General features: G+C 41.8%; 1 protein-coding gene across 1 annotated transcript in view; it reads right to left on the bottom strand.

The window, feature by feature from the left end:
- HERC5 (HECT and RLD domain containing E3 ubiquitin protein ligase 5) overlaps positions 1-21,556 on the bottom strand; it is a gene marked incomplete at its 5' end in the record, with an annotated part of 40,707 nt that extends 19,151 nt beyond the window's left edge. Inside the window, 13 exons of the mRNA XM_082653223.1 lie at positions 3,177-3,331; positions 4,549-4,738; positions 7,405-7,498; positions 8,853-8,912; positions 10,137-10,240; positions 10,965-11,041; positions 12,189-12,334; positions 13,825-13,955; positions 14,217-14,308; positions 15,532-15,753; positions 18,172-18,251; positions 18,908-19,028; positions 21,289-21,556. Of these exons, the coding sequence (XP_082509349.1) occupies positions 3,177-3,331; positions 4,549-4,738; positions 7,405-7,498; positions 8,853-8,912; positions 10,137-10,240; positions 10,965-11,041; positions 12,189-12,334; positions 13,825-13,955; positions 14,217-14,308; positions 15,532-15,753; positions 18,172-18,251; positions 18,908-19,028; positions 21,289-21,556 (1,740 nt within the window). The remainder of the gene's footprint in view (positions 1-3,176; positions 3,332-4,548; positions 4,739-7,404; positions 7,499-8,852; positions 8,913-10,136; positions 10,241-10,964; positions 11,042-12,188; positions 12,335-13,824; positions 13,956-14,216; positions 14,309-15,531; positions 15,754-18,171; positions 18,252-18,907; positions 19,029-21,288) is intronic.
- Positions 21,557-22,352: the final 796 nt, after the last annotated feature.

Genomic DNA, 22,352 nt, shown 5'->3' with positions numbered 1-22,352 from the left:
GACTAAAGATATCCAAGACTTTCATAGTAAAATAACAAAAACTCATTGAAAAACTTAAAAGATAATCTCATAAGTAGAAGAAATAGATACCATGAAGATTCACAACAGTAAAGATATCAATTCTCCCCAAAGTGAAGTACAGATTAAATGCAATTTCAATCAAATTCCCAGTAAGATCTGTGTATGTGTGTGTAGAACCTGAAAAGCCAATTCCAAAATTTATAGGGAAGAACCAAATGCCAAAAATATCCAAGATTCACTTCAAGAACAAGACAGGAGTGTTTCTTTTAGCAAGTAGAAACAATATAGAGCCGCATAAAATGATTAACAGTAAGAAAAGAGCCTGTACGTGAACCCCACACACAGAAACTTGTTTTATGACAGTTCACATGACCTATCAGTGCAGAAAGGCCAGAATTTCAGTTAAGCGGTGCTAGGTAATTGTTTTCATATGGAAAATAATAAAAATAAATTTTCAGTTGGATTAAACACCAACGTGTGAAAGGCAAAGCTAACCTCAATACTCCCTTTAGACCTTGGCAGGAGTGACCTCTGCCCTCTGACTTAAAGGTCTTTGCTCTGGGCTTCCTCCAGCCAAGCCCCTTCCCACAAGGGGTCTGCAGGGTCAACGGGGCCTGTCTATATGGAGCCCACTCATCACACATCCCCATCTAGACTGAGCTCCAGAACCCAAGACCCGCAAGTCCCTGCCCAGACGGCTCCAAGCCAGCCCCAGGAGCTCCACAGGTTTCTCCCTCCACTTGCCCTTTGGGGAGTGGAAGTGTCACAGGTGACACACCCCAAGGCTCCAGGGCCCCAGGGTTGGCTAAGGAATGGCTATTGTGGGAGGTGGGATGGAACACAGAGACGTGGGCTGAGGTGTCCACACACGGCCACGTGACAGCCCTGGTGTGGGAGAAAACCAAGGAAGGAAGAGAAGTGCAGAGGACCTGGGGTGGGAGCGGGGAGGGTCCGTCGGAGCCTCCCCTTTCGCTGCAGAACTCTGTAAGGAGCCAAGGTTTCGAAATTCAAACCTGGCTTCCCCTGTCATGAGGAAGGTTTATTTGTCAAGGTGGGAAGATAGAGTATATTTTATTTCATTTAACACGTTGTTAGCTAGATTTCTAACCTTTTAAACATTAGACATACGGTGTATAAGCCTCTGTTTGAACTCCTCCTCTGGTCCCAGCTATCATCTCTGTTAGAAGACTATCTAGACTATCTAGAGCAGCCCTTGAGGCCAAATCAGGCCCTCTGCTTATTCTGTAAAGTCTCACAGATGCCTGAAATATTTACCATCTGGTCCTTTCCAAAAAGAAGTCCTCCAGATCCCTGATCCAGGTAACAATTTAAAACCTTGAAGGAAAAAAAAGTTTAAAACAAAACACATGGAGTAAAGATCATAAAGGAATAGACTGACAAAATTTTTTTTTTTTTTTTTTGGCCATGCCGTGTGGCATGCGCAATCTTAGTTCCCTGACTGGGGATCGAACCCGTGCCCCCTGCATTGGCAGCTGGGAGTCTTAACCCCTGGACCGCCAGGGAAGTCCCCAAATTTTATCTGCATTAAAATTAAGAACCTGAGTTTCGGGCTTCCCTGGCGGTCCAGGGGTTAAGACTCCCCGCTTCCAATGCAGGGGGCCCAAGTTCAATCCCTGCTCGGGGCACTAAGATCCCACATGCTGAGGGGTGTGGCCAACAAGTTAAAAAAAAAAAGAAGTGAGTTCATCAAAAACCACCAAGACAAGCTATAAACTGGGACTTGATATTTGCAACACATATAATTGACAAAGGACTAGTATCCAAACTAAAAAGTACTCCTATAACCAATAAGAAAAAATTAAATACATTTAAATTGAACAAAAGGACAGGTATTCTATAGAAGAGGAAACAAGTACTGCAATTATAAACATGAAAATATGCTCTAATGCATCAGAACCAGGGAAATACAATTAAAATCATAATTTGGGGCTTCCCTGGTGGCGCAGTGGTTAAGAATCTGCCTGCCAATTCAGGGGACACGGGTTCGAGCCCTTGTCCGGGAAGATCCCACATGCCGCGGAGCAGCTAAGCCCGTGCGCCACGACTACTGAGCCTGTGCTCTAGAGCCCGTGAGCCACAACTACTGAGCCCACGAGCCACAACTACTGAGCTCGTGTTCCGCAACAAGAGAAGCCACCGCAGTGAGAAGCCCACGCACCACGGCGAAGAGTAGCCCCTGCTCGCTGCAACTAGAGAAAGCCCGCACGCAGCGACAAAAACCCAACTCGGCAGTCCATCAATCAATAAAGTCATAATCTGGCACGATTTCAATATGGCACGAAAAATATTTTCCCAATTTTAAAGTCAGATATGGGGCAACAGAATTCTCATCATTTCCTGGAGAGGATTTAAATTGGTCCAACCACTTTGGAAGACAGTTTGTCACTACCCATAAAGAACAACACAGGCATATCCTCCAACCTATCAATTCCAGAATTAGGGATGGAAACTAAAAACTAACTCTTGACACATGGACACCGAAAGATAAGTACAAAAATGTTGACAGTAGCATGTTTTCTCATAGAGGAACCCTCCCCCCAAAAAAGAATTGCAAATAGCACATACTGTATATCCATCAATACCGGAATGGATAATTCTGGTAGAGTCACACTATGGTGTGATACAGAAGTGAAAATGAAGTACAGACATAAGTATTAATCTGGATGAGTCTAAAAAAACAGAACGTTGTGTAAGCAGCATGTATTCGATTCATATGAAATTTTGGAAACAGCAAAATTAAACAGCATAGTGTCAAGAGATACTCATGGCTATAAAAAGATAAAGAAGCGTAAGTGAATGATTAACTGAAAATCCAGGATCCTGGCTACCTCCGCGAGGCGAGGGTGTATTATCTGTGAGAGACACACAGGCATTTCTAAAGCACTAGAAATGTTTTCTTTTTTAACATGGGTGGTAGTTACACTGATGTCTGTTTTACTACTTTTCTTTAAACTGTATACAGATACTAGACACACTCCTTTATATGCATGACTTAATTCACAAAAAACAACATTTTAAAAATAACAGTACCGACCTCATGTTTCGTAAGAGTCTGCTTAAGTTTCAAGCCAGGTGAAACCAAGGGAATTTTTATTGCAAAATAAAGATATACGGGTTTCTAGAACAGCACTTACCCTGTGCAGCTTTTTCAACATTTCTAGGAGAGTTTTAATGTGATAGTTATTCTCCGTAGTTCCAGCCCAATAATTCAGCTGAGCAATGACGGCTGTTTTAAACATCTGCACCAGTCTGATGAAAGCAGCTTCTTGCAGAGATGCCCAATATTCCTCTGAGGGATACGAAGGTAAGTAACTGTCAGCATGTAATATTTCTTGGATTCTTAAAGGTAAAAAGTAGTCAGTATTTTCTGAAACTGGTGGAATATTTTCATATATATTGTAGTCATAAAGACACATTTGTAATAAATTTTTCAGTAAATACAATCGGAATTGAAAGTGTAGAATTTAATGTTCTCAAAAAAATGCCTTGACAGTAAGAGAGCCACAGATTGGATCTAATTCATTTGTTGGGGGGAAAAAAAAACTAGACAAAATTAATCAGTCACATTTTTTGCCCAGATGAAATAGCATACAGTATTAAAAACCAGATTAAGAACTATTTGTGATTACATGACTCTATTTTGCCCTCTTAGCACGAGTTTTTAACTCTTAAAAACCATCTTTCCGCATTGTATAAAAGAAAAATGCTTTAAACCAGCTTTTCATCGCTTACAATGTGACAAAACATATGAAAGAATGGACTTTCTTGGGCTGAATATGCTATTTGTGTCAAAAACCTCATTAGAATATAATCAAGCCCCTAGACCTAATTTCCAGTGTACTGGAAATACAGGGACAGGAGGAAACAATCAGACAAACCTAGATGTGAGACACTGAACAGGACTACTGACCCACGCTCTTTAAAAAAAAAAAAGCCTGTACAATACTTTTCGGGACAAGTGCAGAAATCTGAATATGGCCTAGATGTGAGGTAATATTATGGAATCACGGCTAATCTTATTAGCTGTGGTAACCATGTTGAGGTAATACAGGATTCCATATCCTTAGGAGATGAATGCTGAATATTATGGGTAAAATGTCCTGATATCTCCAACTCACTTCCAAATAGTTCAGCATAAATAAAATGTAATCTGTACACACACGGCAACATGTTAACTGCTGTTGACTCTCAGGTAGAGAGCATCTGGGATTCACTGTACTAGTCTTTCAACGTCTGTGTATGAAGTTCTTCATAATGAAAAGTAGGGGGCAAAGGACCTCATGACCAAGCCACACAGGTATCATTACAAGCACGCTGAAAAGGGACTAGAACAGTCCATCTTGGATGAACACAGTAATTACTGCAGCATGTTAGAATATGCTAAGACTAGGAACTAACAACCATGAATGTGTTCACGATCACCTAAGTTTTGCCGTAACTTCACTAGGCACGTGTTTCCATTGAGAAGACAGTCATGTGTTTTCAAATGTAAACCATCCATCTTACCCAGGACCTCTGACGACTGGCCACGCATTTTATAAAGAGCCTCTGCGAAAGGAACCACCAGGCTCTCCCAGTTGTTACAGTCATGCATCACAGGACATTCTGGGAGAAGGAAGAAAACTCCTAAAGCTTCTTGATGTGGAGAATGAAATGGAAGATTTTTCAACAGAGTATCCCTGAGACATGTGGTTATCTGTGGTCAAAAAGGATCCAGGAAAAGACACTCAGAACACAGCAATTACTGTAATAAAATAAAGTGTGGAACCCGGAGTTTCAGCCCACCATGAAATTGGAGCAATCACGTGGTCTCTCTAAAACCCATGTCCACAACCCATCTCATCTAGCTTCCCCAATACCTAGATGTGTAAACGTGTGACAAGTAACCTCTCCGTCCAATTGTTGGGGTTCATGAAGGAGATCAAGAAGAAATCACGTGTGCAAGATTATACTGGATGGACTCAGAACTAAAAGGCAGCCCTCCCAATGATGGTCCACATTCTTCCCTCCAGTTCCACTAGCACACCTCATTTTTAAAAGAAGATGTGTCAGAATCTCCCAAAGCAAAACAAAAATAAAAAACAAACAAAAACAACGAAAATCCGCATGGTTTCCTGTTACCTTCTCACAGAATCACCTGTCTCATCACAAACTCTCTCCACCAAACTCTAGTTTCTAGCCCTTCCAATCTTCTTAGTTTCCCCAATTCAGAATGCACGTGTTGAAGAAAAATTCAAATGGAATTCTGAATGTTTATGTGTTCTGTGGGCTCAGATAACGGTAATAATTTGCCTAAAAGCCCGTTAAGAAGATAATCTAGTGCTTACAGGGTTCTTATTATTTGTCTAAGTAATTCACATATATAAGTTCATTTATCCTTGTCGTTTCTCTGTAACATAGATGGTATTATTAACCCCGATTCATAAATGAGAACTCCGCACGTTAGGGAAATTAACCTGCTGAGGGTCACAGAGCTAAGTGAGAATCTCTCCTGATCTTTCTGACTCCAAAGCTCAAACTCAATCACTAAATTATGAGATACTAGCTAAATGATATCTCTACATCTACAAAATCTTACAATTATCTATTTTCACATCAAAACATCCTATTGGGCTCCCACCACGAGGTTCAGTCTTCAGAGTCATATGCACAACTGATGGTTGCTCGTGCCCCCCTCCTTCCTCTGGGCTCTTCACCATCCGCAACCCCGAACCTCCCAGCCCTTTAGAACCACTGTACCGCTCTCAAGCCAGTTATACTGTTTCACAGCTTGTGCCTTGGTGCACACCTTCCTGACTGCCTGGAATGTCCTTCCCCTGTAGGTACCTGGTAAACTCCCCTCCCCCTGGGCACCTTGTTTTGAGCACTCTAAACAGAGCTGACCATTCACTGCCCAGGTAATGAATCAATTCATTCATCTAAAAATATTTATTAAACACCCAGTATGTTCTAAGCTAGGAACTAGGGAAGACAACTGACAGCTGCACATAGGTATCCGTCTCCTTCACTAAACCAGGAGCCTCTAAAGACAGGGGTCTCACCACAGTTCCCTACGCACAGCAGTATTCAAATATTTGCTGAATAAATGAAGGAAGGCCAAGTCTGTGAGTCCATGTCACAGAAATCGCAAAACAGAAACATTACAGGTCTTCTGATCCAACTGTCCCATCTGAACCACTGGGAGACTGCTCTGTGATTATGTCGCTTGCACTGTATATGATACTGTTCTGGCACAGCTAAGGATAATTAGCCTTGGTGATGAACTGGTCCAACCTCTTCCCTTCACAGATGCAGACATGGCTTTCTATTCTTGGTGATCTTTCTACTAACTGCTGCAGAGTCCTGATAAAGGTGCATAATTAAGGATCCATTTTACATCAGACTCCTCATTGGGCAATGGTTCTGCCAAAGTTAACATAGTTAAATTTTCCATCTTCCCTTGAGAAAAGAGTGCGCGAGAGAGAACCTGCAGCTAAGATACAGAATGCTGAGTGTGACAGACAGAGCCAGAGACCAGGTGAGGGAGGTGAGAGCAGGAAGAGAACAAGCACGAGACACAGAGAGGGAAAGAATAAGAGCCACAGAAGCAGAAGGAAAGACCAAATGGGGGTGGGGGGAGCCAAGAGAAGTGAAGGAGGGGGAGGAGAGAGGGAGGGAGAGAGCGCATGCGCAAAAATGAGCCAGAGACCCAGAAAGAAACAGATTGAGAGAACAACATAGACAGTACCACCCCTAGATCAATCAGTACAGTAGAACAGGGAAATAAATTAATAAAAGCTACATTAGGAAAGGCTACATTCATAAAGGAAGCATGCCTGAAGCATCCCCAAGAGGGAAGCCTAAAGATAGTAGGAACAGTGCTGAAACAAAGAAGCAACAATCCCAGAAAGAACAAGAATATTCTAGAACCTACAGAAAAGGAAGTGCAGACCAGGCAGTCCTTGGTGAGGGGGACATTCATATCAGAAAAAGTGTTTTCATTTCTATACTTATGTTTAAAATAACTGCAAATAAAATGTTGTTCTTATTCTAGTGTACCAGTCTCAACAAATATTTTAATCATCTTCCTAAAGCCCTAAATTGAAAACATTCCCTCTAGGGGAGTGCCTGTACATACACGTGTATGTGTGTGTGGGCACCGATGAACTAGTTAGATTATTTGTAACCTAAGTGCCTCCTCTACCAGCTGTTTCACCCTAAGTGGGGAAACTCCTGAATGGCAGCTGAGTTTAACTTAATCTATATATGCCACAGGGTCTCAAAGAGTATCTGAAAACAAGATATTTCTTCTGCAATTTTGAGTTCTTATAAAAATGTTTCAGTGTATTTTCTTTTTCCAAGTAACAATCTGAAGAATACCACCGTGTTAGTAATCCAGTCCTTTTGAGTTAACTCCATAAAGGTGTCCCTTGCTGCATTTAAGTCCAAATGAAGAGACATCGTTTCTGCAGCTATTCTGTGGAAGGAAGGTAAATGAAAAATGGATGAGTAAGTAAATGAAAACGGACACTTCAAAATTAAATATTTTATTAGATTATTTATCCAGATGAAAAGTTTCTTCTCAAGCTTGCTTCATTTTAATAAAATTACTTTTTTCCCACCTTTTCAGTAACTATAAAAATTTGACTGAATACAAACACAACTGAAAATATAGTTGACAAAATGTGATTATTTCTGAAATGTCAAAAAGTATCAAGGCCGCATTAACTATACGTACGCTATCAGACTTCACATCAGATACTGTCTTATCTTAAATGAGTAATCAATAAATATTTATTTTCCAGTACAAAAAAAAAATAGCCACAGGAAAAAGGTAAAGGTATTTCTTGTTTTCCAGTTACATGAACTACAAGCAGGGACCAAAAAAGGGGTTTCAGAGCAGTAAATTTTTAGTAATCAAAGAGAAAACTACTAATGAAATGTCTATCTTAACTCAAGAACTACATTTATACTGGACTGAATATACTGTCTAAAATTAGACCCATTCTTTGTGAAATAATACATATATTTAGTGTCTGAAAACAGAAAAAGTTCTTTTAAATAAATATTATACCAATATTTAGGAAAAGAAGTACAAAGTCATTCTTTCATAATACTTAAAAATTCAAAGAAACCTTAGTATCTAGTAATAAGGAAGTAATCAAATAAATTAAGGTACGCCCTTCCCATGGAATACCATGCAACCACTAAAATGATGTTATGGGGAAATACTGAATAATATAAAAATGGAATAAAATGGAAAGATGGGCAAATGTATTAAGCGTGAAGAAATGTATAAAACAATATAATCCCCTTTTTTGTAAAACTACAGATTTGCATAAAAAATATTTATACAAACACTAGCTATTACGCTTAAGTGGTGAATTTTGGCTGATTTCCATTTTCTTTTTGTTTCATGTCTTTCTTTTTGACATTTTCTACAGCAAGCATATATGTGCTTTTGTAGGGGAAAAAAAGGTAATTTTTAAAAAGAGATAAAGACATACATAATTATTTTACCCTCAAATCATTTTCTTTATCATCTATCACAGTTTCTTAAATTGAGATATAATGGACACATAACATCATATTAGTTTCAGGTGTGTACGACATGATGCACTGACATATGTACAGCATATGCTGTGACATGATCACAAGTCTAGTTAATATTCATCACCACACACACTTACACATTTTTTTTCTTGTGATGAGAACTTGTAAGATCTATTCTCTCAGCAACTTTCAAACATACAATACAGTATTATTAACATAGTCACCATGCTATCGATACAGTGTTTTCAACAGAATTTTAAATTTATTATATATATTACCTTTCCCTTAAAAAACTTCCAGCCAGACATGCAGGAGATGAGAATATCTCTCTGATTTCCCTATATTAGGAATAAGATGGTGGTTAAAACAAATCAGAATATGCCTCCTTGTAGCAGGAGACATGACAAATTGTCCTTCAAATTCCTCCCTCCATCTCCAATTTATTTGCATATTGCCATGGGCATCTGAAAGTCTCATTTGCGAAATCTCAAAGTTTCAGAGGCAAACGTGGGAAATAATAAGATATGTACTCAGAGAAGCCAGAGGAGAAGAGGATAAGGCTTGACCTAGGATATTTTCTTGGACAAATAAAACACTCCCAACCCACCCAGCTTTCTAAGCCCTACTTATTTCTATTCCACTGGAGTAGAAACAAAAAAAATTACCAGAAATGAAAGGTGGGGATGTATGTTCAGCTGTGTCATAGAAGTACTTGCACAAATAGCTCTTGACCATTTGTGCTCTGCACGATGCAGCTACTTGGTATAACTACTTTCCAGAATTAGGAAGCCATACCTAAAAATGTCTCTAAAAGGAAATGCCTGTATAAATGAGTATAATTTGTACAGATGGTAGGAGTTCTATCATTGAGAGTAAGCTTGCCTAAGCTGTTCAGCTGTGAATAACAGCTCAACAAACAAGAGGCCCTAAAGTCAACGAGGGTTGAGAAACTGTAGACTCTATTTCCTGCTCAGTGTCACAATTAAACATATCAAAGGCCCAGAGAAGTCCTGCAGTAAAGAAAGACGCCCCCATGGAGCTTACATGCTAAATTGTATGTGTCAACTTGGCTAGGCCATGGTACCCAGAGATTTGATCAGACACCAATCTAGATGTCGCTATGAAGGTATTTTTTAGATGAGATTAACATTCAAATCAGAAGACTGTGAGAAAAGCAGATTACCCTCCATAATGTGGGTGGGCCTCATCCAATCAGTTGAAGGCCTTAAGAGAAAAAGTCTAAGGTCTCCAGAGGAAGAGGGAATTCTGCCTCCAGACTACCTTGGGACTCAAGCGGCAATATCAACTCTTCCCTGGGTCTCCAGCCTGCTGTCCTGCCTCAGAGATTTTGTACTTGCCATCCCCTACAATTGCATGAGCCAATTCCTTAAAATCTCTCCCCACCACCCTCAAACACACCCTATTGGTTCTGTTTCTCTGCAGATCTCTGACTAATGGACCACTAGCGGACCACAAAATCTCACATCTCTGTATCGTGCAGAACCAGTTGGGGAAACACTGCTTTAGAGAGGTATATGAGCAGACAGACACTTAGGGTGCACCTTTTTGTATTCTGCCACTGTTTAGTCCCCACATCAGCAATCCATCTCTTTACAGTGCCTTCATTCAAGGTAGGAATTCTCCTCCTCAGATTAACATAGGAATTCTGTAAACAAACAAAATAGTAAAATACAGTAACTTAGACACCACAGAAATAGGTATCCAACTCTTAGGCACATTCTAGGGATAGAGAGTAATACTAAGCATGGACAACATAGCTCTGCAAAAATCATCAAGTAAGATTCTACCAAGGAACAATCAATCATTTGTCTGGTTGCCAATTTCTTGTCCAAGGGTGCTTAGATCCAAAGTAGGTTTCTCTGAATGCCCCAACACTGAACACTTTATACGGGTATGATCAGATTAAACTGAACATCAGACAGCTTTGAGTGGCGAGATCCTAAAGGACTCGGTACAGAAGTGGCAGGAACTCAGTTTGCCTTGGTGGAGTAGGATATGGAGGTTACAGACTGAGTATTCATAAGACTATAAACCTCGGGTCTTTTTTAGTATTGGCTGGCAGTCACTTCAGAATATCGACCTGCTGGTTCACTAGCACCCTGACCAAAATGCTCTTGGCAAGGGGCCTCCCGAAAGGTAAGCAGAGTCTAAGGAAATCACACGTATTTGACACACACTAAGGGCAAATCTGCTGACTTTTGTGAGTAAATACGTATGTAGTTTAGACAATAAAGGATCGATAACGTCTAACCATTCCCCAAACTCAGCCTGGTAACCTGATGATTTTGGAATTCACCAAATCTAGATTCTAGAACCTTCTGTTTTACTTAAAATACCAAGTTATAAAACTTCTAGAGATCTATTTTTACCTCTTTTTCCACCCAAAGCAAAATGCTTTGATCTCCTCCAGCAATCATTATTAACTCCTTTTCTGAGGTATGGCTTTCTGAAAGGGATTTACAAAAAATAAGAGTTTAGAAACTCATCTGATACAAATATACACACTCAGCCTAAATAATTTCAGATTCCTCTTAAACTGAGTCCTTTTACCTTTCTGACAGACAAAGACTCAGTACATTTCCTACCGATAAAGCAGAAATACATATCTACTTCAGAGTAAAGTCTAGTTAGCAAACATAGATGATTCGCAAGGTCGGCAACGTGCTATCAGTTTAATACACATAATTAACATAAATACTTATATATACAACACAGTCAAACAAATACTTGATTAGTTAACTGTTCCCTGGTTTAATTCAGCGCCTCTTACTAAAAACCCTATTTATTATTCTACAACTCAAGATTTAATCAACGACTACTGGCTGTGAAGGATGTTAAGTACTTCAAAAGCCTATGCAAGTGGTTATAAGAAATCAGATATAATACTTGATCTGCTTAAGGAAGTAACCCGACTGTTCATTTCCCCAGAAGAACTGAGAGAATTCTGATACTTCCGGTCACCACTAAGCTTTCAGAAACAAGTGACCCAAGGGCTCCGAGGCACTTCTACAGTGGAACGTCTCAGAGCGAAGGCTCTAGAGTTACACAGGGCACAGTTCACGTGTCCAGCCACAACCCTTCCCGGGCTAACCTTCTGCCCTCCGAGTCTCTGCACCCTCCAGCAGAAGACAACTGAGAGGACACATCTCCTGGAACTGTTTAAGGGCCGGTGAGCTAGGCACAGTTTACACTGCCTGGCATATGTCAGCTGCTCATCATTCTGAGGGTTTTATACGATTATGAGTCAATTTAATCAGGTAAGAAGAACAATCACTATGGAATTAATAGGTCCCTTGAAAACTGGAATCAGAGGCTGCATAGGCCTCTGAACCCATATAGTCTATTTTATGTTGTATCCTTTTAAATCCATATTAATCTTAACCTGAAGGGCTAAGGGAAAACTAATGGTTATTTCGACTTGATAAATTAGATTGGCTGTGTTACGCTGGTTACAAGTAAACGAATGAAAGCAATGTTTAGAAAACCTCCCTTCACCGTCAGACATTTCTTTTCTTGCCCACATTACACACTTAGAACAATCACTTTCTCAACCAAGGTATTCATGCCGAATCCTGTGCTCCTAAAGAACTTACCAAATGTGAGTTCTTCCTTTGATGACAATTTCATGGGACATGGTATCAGCTGATTATGTGTTCCACCGTTCCCCAGTTGTCCTTCTTTTCCAGAACCAAAAGAAAAGACCTTCCCCAAATCAGAAACATAGGCAAGTGTGTGCTGCCTATTAAATGAAAGCACATATGGTCAATTCTCAATTATCCACAATGACTAGAGTATGCAGCAATCCGGTAAACTGAAGAAATTACACTACTCGGTCAGGGAAACAGCTAACCAACTTCCAATGGATGACATCAGCCACCTAGAAACTAGGAAACCACTCATGTGTGGCTGAGACGATTTTGGAACCCCTAAGCGTGGTGAAGGCCACGAGGCTGCACCCTGGCAAATGACGTTCCCTTTGTCAGAACAAGCACCACCTCTTGCCTTCTACTCCTTCTTTAGGTCTTGGCTTGAGTCACCACCTTCTGGAAGCCATCTCTGAGTCCCTCCCCGCCCCATCCTAGAAGCTAGCATTAGGTGATCCTCCCCGAGCTCCCGCTCTATTTCCCAAAGACCTTTATCATGCTGATGTTCTTACTGATTTGCCTGATGGCCTCTCCTACTATACAGATGTATAAGGGAAGAATCTGGCCTTACTCCGAGGTCTGGCTTTTGTCCTCACTTCCTGGGAGGTAATGTCTAAAGCCTTAGAATTTTCCAAGTGACAGGAGTGTCTCTGTTATTCATGGTAGGCCCGCCCCTAAGACCACACCTAATAGTTTATCCAGGTGGCTCATGGAAGCCCCTCCAGCTGTATGTAAGCCCAACCTCTCGATACACAGAGGCTGGAGGCTGAGTTCAACCACATGGGCAAGAATTCAATCAATCATGACTAAGCAATGAAACCCCAATAACAACCCTGGACTTGGGTGAGCGTCCCTGGTTGGCAATATTCTTCAGTCATGCATCAGGCTGGGAGGAGGTAACACGGCCCATGGCTCCAAGGGGAGTGGACACCAGAAGCTCCTCGTTTGGACCCCTTCTAGACTTAGGACCCCTTCTGTCTTAGGCATCTCTTCCTTTGACTGGTTCTAACTTGTATCCTCCTCTTGTAATAAAAGTGATCATCAGTGTAGGAGCTTTCAGTGAGTCTTGTGTCTTTCCAGTGAATTCTCCTGTGTTAGCAGGGGTACTGCCTGGTTTGCAGTAAGACATTTCTAAGGTGAGGACTCCTTCTGTAACACATGCTACTCGGAGGAATGTATGTTACGAAAAATCCAAAGTGGTGACAATGTTCCTTTGGTCGATGCAGAGATGGAGTGATGATATCAATGGATAAACCTTTCTAACTCATGTTTGTTCATTTTTTTCCAAATAAATAACTTTTTTTTTTAAGATAAAAGTGCATTCGAACAGTTACAAAGGTATTTCACTAAAGGACCAACAGAAAGTAAATATATTTACACATTAAAAAAAATCAATGAAAGTAAATATCTATAGTAAAATATTTATTATGATTGTCTAATAATGTAAAATTAAGCATCTTCACCTATCTGAAAATGTCTGATACCTTTATTTCAATCAAAGAAACTCGATGGACATTTTATTAAACTACCTATCTAAATTTACCGTGCACATCTTACCAATTTTCATTGACACTTTACAACTCACCTTCCACAGGCTATCTGGGTCACTCTATTCCCAACAAGTCCAGTTACCAAACAGGGTCTTAACTCATTCTGTGTTGAATTGTGACCGAGTTGCCCATACTTTCCAGCACCAAAAGTAAACACCAGCCCACCCTAAAGAAAGGGAACTTCGTATCAGATTCTAGAGAAATATGACACAGAAGTAAACACTCACTGATGCAAAGGCGTCAGTGAAAAATCAATAAAATCACCATCAAAGCAAAGCCCCCCAGTGATCAGGACAGTCCTGCGTGTGGGCAGTGGTGACCTTTCTTCCCTGGGAAACGCCAGCTGCCCACATCTCCAGGTTCTAGTGCTTTCTCCACTACCAAGTGCTCTCCTGGAATTACAGTCAGAGAGACAAGGGTAACGCACCTTTGTTAGCAGGGCAGTGTGAGAGCCACCACAAGCGAGAAATTCAACTTTCTGATTGTCCGGCATTTCAATAAGGGAAGGAGAATCTTTATCTAGGCAAGGGAAAGAAGAGTTCAAGTGACCCAAAGGAAATGGTGAATTTCACACTAGAGTTCCACCTACTGATAAAATACCCAGACTACTTCCTCTAGGCCCATCACAACAGCTCCTAACACACTGACAAGAAAGGCTCTGTGTTGGTACATTTAGGTCTAAAAGCTGAGGTGCGCAGTGGTCAAAGGGCCGTAGTCGGGGGCCCTCACCTGTGAAAGTGTCACTTTCACTTCCCAGAGCCCCTTCTTCTCTTTTGAACCTGACCTGATTAGCCTTCATTGAAGCATACCTGATATTTCCAAGTCCCATCTAGCATTACCCTTTTAATGAACATAAAGCTTCTTTTTTTCTTTCAAAGTCTCTACTACACTGTCCTTCCCTTCCACTACCTCTTCTCTCTTTCACGATTATTTTCTCGTCCAAGTACTTAGAGATTCCGCAAAAATAAGTTCAACTGTCCTTTATTCCTTTTCCTCCTCTGAGTATTTTTCTAACACTGACTTACGGGTTCTCCTGAGTAACTAGCATTGGACCACGTGAGGCAGAAATGCAGTTATCTGATCAGTAACTCTGGGGGGAACGTGTACATCACCACAGCTAATGAAGCAGCTGAGTTTGCCACACCTGAAATCTCTAACAAGGTGTTCGGGGTAATCAGAAATATTGCCATCTGCTTTGTAGGGGTAGCTCAATAATGCGAATTCTTGTGTTTTCGTGTGTGTGTACAGATGTAATGAATACCTTATGAGACTGGGACAGGTGAGTTTCTAAATAGAATTTTAGTATCCTTTTGTCCTAATGTAATTGGAATAATAGACATTTAAGTGCACAAGTACCTTGAAGGTCACTTCATCCAAACTCATCACTTTACAGAAAAAGAAAATAAGACCTAGAGAAAAGTAAGTGACTTGGGTAGGTCCTGAAATTAGTTAACTTCAAGTGGGAATCAAAGCCCAGGTATTCTGATCCCCAGTCCAATGCTCTTTCCCTTTTTCCCACTTGGCCCTGACACATGTCTCAATTACAGCCATGACCGGCACACTGCGCATGCATGTCATTTAGACCGATTCTGCCCTGAAGACAGAGAGATAACCGGGGAGATCAGTGCTAATGAAAGTGGGGATCTGAATCATTTTTGCCAGGGAAGTCTGTGGTACATTCATCTCTTATATGACAAATATATATTTGTTTAGAATATGAATTTGAAAATATGTTTCCATACTGTCGGTGTGGCCCAGGCCCAGCTGTCCACAATCATTTCTCCCCCATGAGTAAATGTTTCCCGACATGGATAAGGCCATGCTGTGGGCTTCTCCTGCAGAAATCTGAACCAAGGGGACTCCTGAGAGGTGCTCCACGATCTGCGGTGTAGGGAACGAGGCAAATCCTCTTCCAACTCCAAGCTGGCCGTCTGAGTTCTGTCCCCACGCAAAAAGCTCACCACCTTGACGTAAACAGAGAAAACACTGTCTTAGTTAAGTTTAAAATGCAGCAGACATCACCCTAGGACATTATGTGCTATCCATACTATATACCATCATGATCTCCTCCATTCAAACTGACAAGACTGCCCAGATCCTCTCATGTCTGGGTCAGAAAAACCAGAACCTTCTATTTAGCAATGACAGTTACAATTCCTTACCTCTTACCTCAAAGGGTAGTGCTATGAACTGAATGTCTGTGTCCCCCCAAAACTCCTACGTTGAAATCCTAACCCTCAGTGTGACGGTATTAGGAGGTGAGGCCTTTGGGCGGTGACTAGAATAGATGAGATGGCAAGGTGGGGGGCACTCATGAATGGGGTTAACGCCCTCATAAATGGGTCCCCAGAGAGCTCCCTCATCCTCTCCACCTGTTAGAAAACTGGCCCTCAGTAGACACCGAACCTCCTGGAACCCTGACTTTGGACTTCTACCTCCAGAACCGTGAGAAACAAATTTCTGTTGTTTAAGCCACCCAGTCTATTTTTGTTACAGCAGCCCGAACGGACAAAGAATAAAGCTATCTGAATATATTATAATCAAATTCAAGAAACACTTATGTTAAAAATCCCACAGGATGGGCCCATGAAAGATAGAAACATTCTACATTTGGGAAAATAAAACCTAAAACTACTTTTCTTTCTTTCCCTCTCCCAAGTGCCTTAAGATGCCAAATAAATACCTTAAAAATACATTGAAAACTGCAGCACAGTATTTTGAAAGAGTGAGCATCTTCTTCCATTAATTGAATATATGGAACATATTTTTATTTTACTTATTTATTTTAAAAATTTTTATTGGAGTATAGTTGATTCACAATGTTGTGTTAGTTTCAGGTGCACAGCAACGTGAGTCAGTCATACCTATACACACTGGATCATATTTTTAAAGAAAAGTTCTTAGATATTATCTAATAGAGATGACAGTATCTAATGGAGTCTAAAAAAATATATCGGAGATTTAATGTTTACTGAGCAGGACCTGGTGGGAGACAGAGGTTTTCCTTCAAACGTAATTATCACATGCCTATCAGCCACCAGGAATATTATGATACGACTAAGAACGATCAGTAGTTCCCTTTCTTGCTTTCCCAACTTTCATTCTTCCTAGATTGTGATTTACCAATTACAAACCCTGAACAACCCCTTCGCCCCACATCCCTAGATCCTGGGCTTCTTGAAGGCACAGTGTGTCTGTCTCATCTTCACAACCTCAACATGGTAGATACTCAAACTGAAAGATCTGTTCATAAATGGATGAACTCAAACAACCAGTTTTTTCCAATACAAGTTTTATACACTCAAACCTTAGCAGGGCCTTCAGTACAGGTCAAATACTTGATTACTTACTTCCCTTGAATTCCAGCTTTCATTCAGTTTATGTTTATATCTGTCCTACGTATTTAAAACATTTCCTTGATCCTGAATTCCCCCCTCTATCGCCTTCCTGTCTTAATTAGGTCAAGTTTCTTCAGGAAATACTCCATATTCACTACTTCCCTTCCCTACCATTATGGTATCTGATAAGAAACAGGAAGTAATAAAGGGCTGGGGAGAATCTCTGAATTCAAAAGGTAATGTTAAAACACGTCAGAGGCCTGCAAACTGGTCATAAAAGCAGACCCAAGGGATTCTGAGCTCCCATCATGGGAGCTAGAAGAGCACTAGGAAAAGGGAAGAAAGTTCTGGAAAAGGGTGGACCATGCCTGGTCCTGCTTCCAGAGAGGAGATTTTGATTATTCAGAATATTTTCACTGTTTCATATTTGAAAAATAAAAAAACATGGAACTTCTGAAATAAAGCTCTAGGCCCAAGAGGTAGCCCAGGTTCCATGTCACCAAACCAAACTTTCATGCCCCTGTAAATGCTCTGCTTGACCAGAAACACAGCATATGCAGTCAGCCAATCCCCAAGCACCAAGTCGACGCTGCGCTCTACACTGATTTCCTTGTTCCTTGATCTTTCTAAATGTCAGCCACGCAACCTTAGCCGATCACGCCCGGTTTCCGCGTTGAGGCTTCTGACACTAAACTCGCCCTTGCCCGAAACTCCTCGGGAAGACTGTTCCACTGCTTGTGAAGCCCTGTACACTCTCAATCCATGGGTTCTTTTCCCTTAAATAAAGGACATCAAACTCGTTACCAAATTGTTTTAGTTTTGTCCTTTGACAGAAGAAAAGGTAGGAATAATAATTATGAAAACCTGAAGATTTTATAGGTTCAAGAATTCTAATTTTGTATCTCCTTTAGTAGTGCTCTAGACCATATCACATTCAAAACCATACTTCTGTCCTCTTACAAAGTGAAGCACATACATTCTACTAGTTCTATACACACACACATTCGCTCCCTCTAAGAAACAATTAATATTCCAGAAAAGTACCTTTTGAGAGTGCAAGCGAATGATAATCTCCGCATGTGATCTGAATTATATTATTTTTTTCTTGTAAAATGCACTGAAACCTGATGAAAGAAAATGTTTTATATTGATCACATAATGGAAGTCACAACATTGATGTAAGAATTATTAACTGTATTTAATTAGGACTGAAGCTCAAAACATTAAATTTACTGCTTCACATTCAGCACATCTAAAATTATTATAATAATAACATGCTTTAATTAGTGGCTTAAAAAGAAAATAATGTGCATTACAAAACTGTGGTAAGATGATTCTAAGACACTTTTGCAAACAATAATTTTATGATGCAGGAATAATACAAGATGAAAATAACTTCTAATTCACATGATCTACTAGTAAAAAGTCTCACAAATCATTCCATGATAATTCATTTTTTCCCAAGGTTGAAAACTATTTCTGTAAATATAACTTATAGTATTATTATGAGGGTTAAATGAGTTAATGAATGTGCAAGTCCAGTTTGGGGCTACGTGGACTAAGCAATCATTTCCTTTAAATGCCAAAGCAACACATGGTGCATGCAATGGGAGACATAAATTGATTTCTAGTTCATTGATAGAATTCACCATTTACTTAAGATGTCACTGTATAAAGCAGGCGACAAGGATCATATAAAGTAACATCTTCCAACAAAAATTATGATTGCCTTTTGAGTAAAATTTAAATAATTTTTAATAAAAGAAAAAACCTTCCTTACCTTGCATGTTTTATGCTATAGTTGTACTCAAATGGTTTTCCATCTGAGGAGAGAACCAGCATGTGCTCTGCTCCTTGGTCCATGGAATGTATCTTCATTTTTTTCCCTAACTTAATGCACTCTGCAGAGCAAATCCAACCAGGAGCTGTCACCATTCTGTTACCCACTATTATTATGCATTTCATCATAATACACTTAAAACACCTGGGAAAAGTTTGCTTTTAGATTCCTGTTCAAGAAGTTCAGAAAGAGAAACTAAATTTGAAGAGCTAGAAATGAAAAAGGCTGTTAAGAAAATATACCTTAATTTTTGGACAACACAACTCTTTTTTTTTTTTTTTTTTTTTTTTGGTACGCGGGCCTCTCACTGTTGTGACCTCTCCCGTTGCGGAGCACAGGCTCCGGACGCGCATGCTCAGCGGCCATGGCTCACGGGCCCAGCCGCTCCGTGGCATGTGAGATCTTCCCGGACCGGGGCAAGAACCCGTGTCCCCTGCATCGGCAGGTGGACTCCCAACCACTGCGCCACCAGGGAAGCCCCCACAACTAATTTAAAAAGTAAATATATTGTGTATTCTTTCCAAAAACAAAACAAATAACAATAATAAACCCCTCCTGACGCTCCATCTAGAAGCCAAGGCCTATATTCTTAAAAGGAGACATTTGGTTTGGGGGGACGATTTTTAAAAAGGATGTTGTTAAAAGAATTGTTATTGGCATTAGTGCATATTTAGCCCTTTATAAAAGTTAAAGATTTAAAACTGTCCACTATGCCATTTACTCTTATTTAATTTGTTCACAAAAAGTAGAATAGATTTGGGACCCTGTTTCAGTTTTCAGTTCTAACGAAAAAAAATTTATTCATGTAAAATATCAAAGCACAAACGACTTCATAATAAAAATGCTAAGAGAACCAAAACAGTTTGGTAATAAAGAAGAAATCGCCCAACAGACTAAAGTTTTTTAGAGACCCAGCATTTCAAATCAGTTGAAAAAAAGGAGGGTTTATTCAAAAAAAGGTATTGGGACATTGGGCTAGCCAGTTTGGAGAAACAAATCAATCTAGAGCCCCCTACTTCATTCCTTAAGTCAAAATAATTTCCAAGTGTATCAAAAATTTTAGGTTTAAAAGTAAAATCTTAAAATTTGTATAAAGATGAGAACATTAAAAAAAGAAATAGGATTGTGAATGGCTTTCTAACATAACACAAAATGCATAAGCCTCCGTAAAATATTGATGAAGTATACAATAAAATAACCTTAGCTAAAAGCAAGTCGGGGAAAATTTTACAACATATATGACCGACAAAAGGCTCCTCTAACTCAATATTCAAAAACTCTTCGAAATAAATACGAAAAAGATGACAACTCAATATTTTCTTTTTTTTTTTTTTGTGGTACGCGGGCCTCTCACTGCTGTGGCCTCTCCCGTTGCGGAGCACAGGCTCCGGACGCGCAGGCTCAGCGGCCATGGCTCACAGGCCCAGCCGCTCCGCGGCATGTAGGATCCTCCCGGACCGGGGCACGAACCCGTGTCCCCTGCATCGGCAGGCGGACTCTCAACCACTGCGCCACCAGGGAAGCCCGACAACTCAATTTTTAAAAAAGCCAGGCAAAGATATAAATGAACAGGCAGTTCACCAAAAAGAAATGCGAATGACCCACAGAAAAAAAAACCTCGACTCCGCTCAAGTTAAAAGTAAAACGAACAAAAGTAAAATATCATGTTCTTCACTCAACAGAAGGGCAAATTTTTCAGTTAAGTGTGTGGCCATTTGCTTTCCCGCCCACCTGTAGAATGGGAGCTACGGACACCGGACCTAATCTCTACAGAGTTTACCACGGAGAAGTGCAACTGAAAGCACTCTTTAAAATGCCTGCAAACATCGTCACTGAGAACAAGATAACGCGAAAGACGTTCTCCAAAGACTCCAAATAGGAGCGGACCGAAAAAGGGGTCAGTGAGAAACACACTTGGAACAGAAACCAACGACAGAGGAGGGCTGGCTGAGGTTAAGATGCTGCCGGTACACTCCCTCCGTGCGGTTGGCGGACGCAGCCGACTACTCCTCGCCACCACCCCGCCAAACTCCACGCCCACCGGGCTCGGGGCGGGGAGAGCGCAGGGATGCTGCACGAGCCAAGCGCGAAAAGCCCCCGGGCCGAAGCGCGTCTGCGGCCTCCGCCGACCGCTGCGGCGTCGGGTCCCCTTCTGAATGTCCTTCGCGGTGAGAGAAGGACTGCACACCCACAAGTCGGGCCACTCTTTAGAGAAGCGTCCCTGCTGGCCCCGACCGCGACTCCGACCCCGGCAGCCCACCGCACTCACACCCCCAGCCCGCGGCGGGAGGGCCGAGCGGGCGCTGCGCCGCCCCACTCACTCGGCTTCCTGGCGCCGTCGCTCCCCGCCGGCAGCTGGTGGACCTCGACGCCGGCGCCGCCGCGCTCCAGCACAGCCAGGCGTTCGCGCGTGCAGCACATCTGGCGCGTCGCCTCGGTCCTCCGGGACAGCGCGCTGCGGAGCGGGTCGGCGCTGGGGAAGAGCCAGAGCTTCGCACCCCGCAGCTCCGCGGGCCGGGACGCGGGGACTAGCCCGGGCGCCAAGCGCGCGCCGCCGCCCCGCGACCTCCTCGATGGCCTCCGCTCCATCACCGTTTTCCCGGGCTCCACGGCAGTGCCTCCGCTCTCCAGACCTTCGGAAGAGACCGAGCTGTGGCGAGGCAAGGAATGGGGGAGACGGCCGCTGCGAGAGCGCCCACGGGCCACGAAGCGGCGCGGTGCGGAGGCGGAACGAGCGCAACGCACGACGGCGTCGAGGACCCGCAGCCTCCCTACCCCGCCCCTGCCCCGACGCCGGGCTTCCAATGTGCTGTTTGGGGGCGGAGCCGGCAGTGTCAGAGAGAATCGAAACTGCCTTTTTTTTTTTAAGTGGGCGGAATCGAAAAGGAAAAGTTAAAGGGAAACTCTATGACTCACGACTGGCTTGGACGGTGGCCAGAGTAAACAGGAAGCTGGCCGGTGAAGAGGTGGGTGGGCAGGGCTGAGAAGGTGTCCTCGGGCGGGCAGTAGCCACCTGAACTGGACAAGGTGGCCTTCGAAGAACCACTGCAATTCCACTAGGAGGAGCCCTGACACAGACGGACATGCAGAATTTCCAGAAACTATGGTGGCCCGGAGAGCTGAAAGTTGTTAAGCATTCTGTTGGGGGCTCTGCCGCAGTCTTGTGATGAAACTAGTGCCGTACCGTACCACGGCCCACGCTGCGATCCCTGCAACCACTGATCTGCTGTCAATAAATCTTTGCCTTTTCTAGAGTTTCTTAGGAATGGACTCAAACTTGTGCAGTCTTTTGTGTCTGACTTTTTTCACTTAGCATAAGGCTTTTGAGATTCATCCTGTAGTGTTTCATCAGTAGTTCCCTCTTTGTTATTGAGTGGTATTCTAT

Source organism: Grampus griseus (assembly GCF_964374135.1).
Source record: "Grampus griseus genome assembly, chromosome: 4".
NCBI lineage: Eukaryota > Metazoa > Chordata > Mammalia > Artiodactyla > Delphinidae > Grampus > Grampus griseus.
The sequence above is the reverse complement of the archived record's forward strand: the minus strand, read 5'-3'. Positions and strand labels throughout refer to the sequence as shown.